This window comes from Lycium ferocissimum, chromosome 6 (assembly GCF_029784015.1).
Source record: "Lycium ferocissimum isolate CSIRO_LF1 chromosome 6, AGI_CSIRO_Lferr_CH_V1, whole genome shotgun sequence".
NCBI classification, from domain to species: Eukaryota; Viridiplantae; Streptophyta; class Magnoliopsida; order Solanales; family Solanaceae; genus Lycium; species Lycium ferocissimum.
The window spans coordinates 23,114,933-23,122,121 of NC_081347.1; the positions used below are offsets into that span (position 1 = coordinate 23,114,933).

Genomic DNA, 7,189 nt, shown 5'->3' on the forward strand with positions numbered 1-7,189 from the left:
AATGATTCATTTTCAAATGTTTAAAAATAAAAATAAATTTCTCAGGGGGTTAATATCATTAATGGAAATTTAATCAAAATTATATTTTAAGAGAAAAAAAAATCTAAATACTTATTACACGTAATTCAACAACTAAATTAATGTAATAACATTATTTCATCATTTAAATGAATGTTGCATCTATTTTAATGTCCATGTCTATAAGAATAAATTTTTAATTTATTAACACGTGCAACACACGTACGCTAAAACTAATTAGTACTAATAGAAGAAAATCCCTCCTATTATATATTAAAACTTGTATCCTATTTTTTTAATTTCAATTATAAAAATGTTTCTCTTAACTTAAAGTCCTAGATAAATATAAAGTTTAGAAATATATTTTCTAAAGGAAGGGAAGGTAATAAAGGTAATCTTTGCAAATCGTAATTCCGTCATTCCCTACAGTATATAAACAAAATATCTGTACAGTGGCATCAGGAGAACATATTCTTTCTCTCCTTTCGTGCACCCCTCTCTAACTTTTTCCTTCTCTCATCGCAAAGCAAAGCGCAGAGAGTCTCTGCATCTTCTTCTATTCCAATCTTATTGTTTATGAGGTATAATAATTACTTATCTTATGTACTAATCTTTTTGGATCTAGGATTTGCTACTCTTTTTAATCTTTTCCTATCAGTTTTGGATCTAGGATCTACTTTCATTTTTTTTTTGTTTTTTTGTGTGTGTGTTTTTTCACCTAACTTTGTACATAAATCGGTTTATGTTTGTTGATTTAATCCGAAACTGACCAGGTTTTGAGTTTATTGTTAGTTTTTCCTTTTTGATTTCTGATGTTAACTACTCGCTACGTTTGTTTGTGTGATTTTGACTTGACATGAAGTTTAAGAAAGTAAAAGCTTAAACTAAAAATATGTTGAATGTATCAAAATGCCCTTTAATCTTATGTGAAAAAGTGGAAAGTTGTAATTTTAGAGTTGCAGAAAAAAGGAAGTAGGAAAAATTAGGGTCTTTGCGTCTTTGATGTTGAAATGTTTAGTTGTTTATCTTGAGGTGGTATGTTTAAGCCTTTATGGTACATATAAATGATGTATAATTACAGTTTGTACTGTTATGTTTTTAATTGTTATATTTCAACTCTGATGTTGGGCTATTGCCAAGTTTTGATTTTTATGTTAATTTTTCTTGTTATATTCAAGTGTCAATCAGAGAAGCAGGCTTTGCCTTGTTTCGTTTGTTAGTTTTTGCTTATTCATTCTGTAGTACTGGTGATAGTTTATGAAATATTTTAATACCTTTTAGTATTTTCCATCGTACCAAAAAAAGATAGTTTCTTTTATAACCGTGGTGTCCGGACCAGCTTGCGCTCAACACGGGTATCTGCTACCTCCCACCAACACATGTAACTTTTAGTGTTTTAGTTTGCCTCCATTGCGATTTGAAACTGAGACCTCATAGTTGTAAACCCCCTTCATTCAGAGGCGGAGCTAAGATTTGGGGTTTGGGGGTTCGGAAAGAAGAAGATCGAATAGGTTTTGGGTCTTTGTAGAAATCTGATTTTTGTGAAATAAACGGAGGGCCTCTTTTATTTTAGAATGAAACGTTCTTTTTGCGTTTTTAATTGTCAATCTTATGTTTTTAAAAAATCTGCATACATAGCAGAAAGGGAAAAATGTGTAGCAAAGGGAAAAAGTGTATGTACTTATGTGTGCTTAGCAAAAAAACGAAAAGGATGTTGAGAGCAGGGTTTGAACCCAGCTCTCGGACGTGGAAGGCTTGTCTGCCTTCTTGCTTACTACTGAACCATCTGGTTAACCTTGTAAGTGTGCTTGCACTTAAATAATTGTATACATTTACTGGATTTCTAATAGAAATACAGGGTCTACGCAAAAGCTACTGGGTTCGTCCGAACCCCCATGTTACACCGTAGCTCCGCCCCTGACCTCATTGACTACTAGGCCACGCCCTGTTGATAGTTTTTATTATACTTGTATATTTCAGCTTACAATTATAACTATTTGACTATTTGTCTGATTGTATAATACTCATTTTTCTCTTCTTTTTTTGTTTTCTGGAATTGTAGCTCAAAGGAGAAACCCACTCTAGGGTAAGCCTTGTTCATCTTCTGCTAGTACGTATTGTTATTTGTTCTTTGAAGTTTTCTTTTGCTACTATGTTTGTTGATAATTATTTTGGTTGCAGTGGTACGCGGATTAAGACCCGCAAACGGAATATTGCCGCGCCACTGGACCCTGCAGCATTTGCGGATGCAGTGGTCCAGATTTATTTGGATAATGCTGGTGATCTGGTAATTTTATTTATTCAGTTTGCGTCTTTGTTCATTCTCTATTTCTCCTCTTTTTTATACATATTTGTATTCCAGTTCTTACTTGCGTTTTAATCTTTGTTTAAATTTTTTATGATGCACAGGAACTTGTTGCCAAGAGTGTTGAGTCTTGTGACCTTAACTTCTCAAGATACGGTGACACCTTTTTTGAGGTAACTCTTTCATATCTTCTCCAAATTTTGTCATCCTTGGTGTATATTTACGGGACTATCCTTAAGGTGCATATGGATAGAAATTAATTACTGTAGGTGGACAGAAAGTACATCTATTCCTTGTTCTTTCTAAGGCTGAATTATCTATTTTTAGTTTCTTTACTCAGGTCTGTTTTCCTTTATTGATTTTGTTTAAAATGTTGGTGCTATTTTCCAATGTCAACAACAACATATCCGGTGTGGTCACACAAGTGGGGTCTGGGGAGGGTAGAGTGTACACAGACCTATTTCCAGTGTGGTGATGTTATAACTTTAATTATTTGAGCTAGATTCTAGACTTGTCCGGCGTTGTGCTTCTATACTTGAGTTTTATGATATTTCTTCTCTTGATAGATTAGTAATCTACTGGTCCATCTTTTGTATGCTGATAAAGAAGTACCTTGGTTGCTGTTTTACCCATGAAAGGAAAAGACAGATGTTTTTGTTCTATTTGTTTAAAACTTTAACAATGACTGAAAAAGTTGGCATGCTTAATTTAATTGGATTAACATGTCCATTATTGTAAAAAGTTATGTATGCTTTAATTGTTACCTTTCTACTCATTAATGCTTCCCTTACGCCTTCAATATATTGTGTGGTTTCGGCACAGGTTGTCTTCACGGGGGGCCGTACACAACCTGGAACAGTTAAACCTGATGAAGGGGAGCGCCACCCTTACGCTGTAATTGAGTGTGAACCTAGACGTGATGTTATTTTGCCTTCTGTAATCTACGTGCAAAAGATATTAAGGAGAAAGCCGTTTCTTATAAAGAATCTTGAAAATGTTATGCGAAGAGTGTTGCAGTGCTTGGAGCTCTTTGAGGAAAATGAGAGGAAGAAGCTGGCAATTTTTACAGCTCTTGCCTTTTCCCAGAAGCTTTCTGGCCTCCCGCCGGAGACGGTTTTCCAACCATTGCTCAAAGATAATCTCGTTGGAAAAGGGCTAGTTCTCTCATTTATCACAGACTTCTTTAAAGAATATTTGGTGGACAATAGTCTTGATGATTTGATCTCAGTACTTAAGCGGGGTAAAATGGAAGATAATCTCCTGGAGTTCTTCCCTTCAGCAAAACGTACACCTGAAGCTTTCTCTGAGCATTTCACGTGAGTAATTTTACCTGGAAAAATAGCTCGATATTCTAGAGCGGAGACTGATGATTTAATTTATTGTCATCATTTTTTTTTTTTTTTTTACTGATGCTGCTAATTGTAAATTCCAATTAATTATGTTTCTATGATTGAAATACTATTAAGTCTGCTGCTATGACTTACTGGGTTTTTTTATAGTTGATGATAGTTATGGCTCACTTTGGAGCTACGGTTTAGAAAAAAATATTTAGGTTCTATTGTTCAAATAATTGGAGACCTTTTTTTGATCGTACCACTATGAGGTGGTTTCCTAGGATGGTAACAATAATTATTTATTGTGGAACTATGATGTTTCTCTTTATTCATGTCTGACTGAAGGAGTTCGTGATGATGTTTCTGAGATTGTTTAATACTTCTCTTCCTGTTGGAAATATCTGTGCCGTTGTTCTATTATTGATTCTTATTCATGCAAAGTTTCTTTTTCTCATGGGGAAGGATATCATTTCTTGAAGCGCATCATAGTACTGCCTTTCAGAACATTTCTTGTTCTTTTGGCAGTAGAGCATTTGTTTTTCATAGTCTGGTTGTCCCAGTTTGTTTGGCACCATTTGACTAGACAAGAAGTTTAAGAAAGGACGACCTGAAAAATTAAGCTAAAGAAGCTAAATATATACAAAATACTACAACCTTCTTGTGGGGTTCACAACAAATCATGCCAACTCGTATGAGAGCATCTCATTAAGGACCAAATAGGAATATAATATCAGGGGTTTCCACTTAAAGAAATGTGTGGTTTGTTTGGACAACTAAAAAGAAAATTGGGACCGGGAGTGTAATAGTCATAGTGCTTCGGAACCTTCAGGCGTATTGTCTAGGATTGAGGAGATAAAATTTAAGCTAAGTAGATCAATCCTTTCTGTGTGCCTTCTTGCTCTTTTTTCTCTGGTTGGCTGCAGTGGAGGAAATTCTAGCTACTTTAAGTGTTAATCCCGTACGTAGTACCTAAAATGTCAAGGACTTTATATATGTGCTCTTAGATACTTTCTCCAGGGAAAGAAACTGATCCAGGGTGAAAAACTAAGACAAGTATTGCAGTATATTTCTTTGAATGGTGGAGTGTGTCCTGGTTATATCTCATCATGTACAATCTTTCTTGTTCAGCAAGGCTGAGCTTTTGCCTTTGGTTGACTACCATGAAAAGAAGATATTTGAGGTGAAGCTCAAAGAAATGAAATCTGCCGTGACAACTCAGATAGCAGAAGAAGCTGATATTTCTGAAGTAATAGAAACTGTCAAGCAACAAGTCAAAGACGCTAAACTGCCAGATATAGAAGTTGTGCGAATTCTGTGGGATGTCTTGATGGATGCCGTCCAGTGGTCTGGGAAGAATCAACAGCAAAACGCTAATTCGGCCCTTCGCCAGGTAATTTACAGCTTAAAAGCTGCATGATGTGGTAGCAGTGTTGAACTTGAAAATGAAAGCCTTCCACAAAATTTTGGAAAATAACCTACACTTTACTCACTGTAATTCCAGGAATAAGAATATGTTTCTACCTTTTTTTAAGTCAATTGAGAAGTAAGCTATTATGATGGTTAATTATAAGTTGATGTTCTCAAAGAAGCACTGCTCAAAAGTGTCATTGTTAATAATGATAGGCAATTGTCAGATCAGTGATGGCTGAGCCTGAAGTCTTCCTTTGAATCTGTGCAGGCATTTTCTAATTCATTACTTTTATATTTCGGTAATTTAGTATTGCCATTAGCCTTTCCATTGAATTCAAAAGGTATGACTCTGTGTCAACTTGTCTCGTTTTAGTGAAATCTGTCAAATGTTAAGCGACTAGCTTTTTTAGGAAATCATTGACTAATTTTAGGTTGGAATTATTGTTGAACTAAATTTTAGGCTCTGGCTAACTACTATAGAAGTCAGATTAGTATATTTGCTTCCTTTTTGGCTTCTGAATGCTCAACCTTGGAAGAACTGACTAAAGCAATCAGCCTAACTAGTTCTAGTTGTTCTGCTAAGTGGGATTACTTCATCAATAAATTCTCCTGGCTCTTGGAAAGTCTAGTTATGTTTCTGTGTGATTGTAGTTTCTGAAACTGCATGCATATATCTTTCCTCTTTTTTCGTTTTCCCCACTTATTTCCTCTCTTTTCACATTTTACAGGTGAAAACATGGGCACAGCTGTTGAATACCTTCTGCACTTCAGGAAAGCTTGAATTGGAACTTATATACAAAGTCCAAGTTCAGTGCTATGAGGATGCTAAATTGATGAAGTTGTTTCCCGAAATTATAAGGTCTCTCTATGACCAAGATGTGCTGGCTGAAGACACAATTCTTCACTGGTTTCGTAAGGGAACTAATCCCAAGGGCAGGTATGCAATTTTACATTCTTTTGCTCTTTATTTTGAAGTAGTAGGTTTTATTGAAATGAAGTTGTTACTGAATTAGTTTCATTCACAATATATCATATTTCGCATGTTCTTGATTTGTTGATTTTACTGAAGAATTGTGCTATGGTCTCAAATTATGGCAGGCAAGCTCTTGTCAAGTCGTTGGAGCCCTTTGTGAAATGGTTGGAGGAGGCAGAGGAAGAGGAATGATTTTCTTCTGATGCTACGTGTTAATTGAGCTAATGATTTCCAGTTTTCCTTTTTTTTCCCTGGAGAATTATATTCCTCCTGAAGATTTAAAATAATGGATTCCAAACTTTTACACGAACTGACATTTGTTGTACTTTCATATTGTTAAATGAGTTATTATAGCTTTGCTTATTTGGATCTTAATTTCTTGTGTTTCTTTTTTCTTTAACCCCCACCCCCCCTTCCCTCACTTTTTCCACCCCTTGGGGTCCCTCTAATTCTGAGCACTTTTCTTATGTTCTACTATGAATATCGGGAGATTTCTCGGAAGCGTTTTTAAAATTTTGAAACCCTTTCAAGAACCACCGTTGTATTGTCTGTGGGTTTGTTTTAAGAGAAGGTTTGCAGGGGAGTCAGGGGAAAAACAAATAAATATGAGGTATGTTTGGTACGGAGCAAAACATTTAAATTTTTCCATGTTGGGTTGGTATGTTCTGGTGGCTATGGATTGTTATAAAGCAATCAAAATAAGGAGATAAGGGTAATTTCATAAATGATAGTATATTAGTGTTATCCATTACATTTAATATGTTTTGTTAAGCTGACTAGCTATTATATAAAAATTCAAGTAACATTTAATTTTTTAGTTAACTTGATCAAAGTTGGATGACTTTCATGTGATAAAAATAGAAGTGTGACTTGTGTGAAAAACTTTTGAGTTAAATGACTTCTATAAGAGAAAAATAGAAAAGTGATTTTGTGTGGTGAACTCAAAGTTGATGACCACCGGTGAAATTTACTTGGCATATGAGCATGTTTTACGTGTTTCCATTTTCTTCTGCTTTTCCAATTAGTCAGGCATGTCTTCTGATTACTTATTTAAGCTTGATTTCCACCCTTGTCTAGCAGGGTGACAGACTGTTGGTTAAAATATTATGTAAAATAAGTTTTTTTAAAAATGGGGAAAATGACTTACAG

General features: G+C 34.9%; 1 protein-coding gene across 1 annotated transcript; it reads left to right on the forward strand.

Moving 5' to 3' along the window:
- Nucleotides 1-461: 461 nt before the first annotated feature.
- LOC132059525 (uncharacterized) lies at nt 462-6,415 on the forward strand. The gene is made up of 8 exons (XM_059452151.1): nt 462-599; nt 2,081-2,104; nt 2,200-2,305; nt 2,428-2,496; nt 3,146-3,639; nt 4,786-5,047; nt 5,796-6,004; nt 6,166-6,415. Exons 1-8 carry the CDS (start codon nt 595-597, stop codon nt 6,230-6,232), a joined length of 1,236 nt encoding a protein of 411 aa, XP_059308134.1. The 5' UTR covers nt 462-594; the 3' UTR covers nt 6,233-6,415.
- Nucleotides 6,416-7,189: the final 774 nt, after the last annotated feature.

Bases quoted from the DNA above. Each gene is read 5' to 3' on its own strand.
- LOC132059525 (XM_059452151.1), top strand. The intron at 2,306-2,427 runs GTAATTTTATTT...TATGATGCACAG, and splicing joins TGGATAATGCTGGTGATCTG to GAACTTGTTGCCAAGAGTGT. The intron at 6,005-6,165 runs GTATGCAATTTT...AAATTATGGCAG, and splicing joins GGAACTAATCCCAAGGGCAG to GCAAGCTCTTGTCAAGTCGT.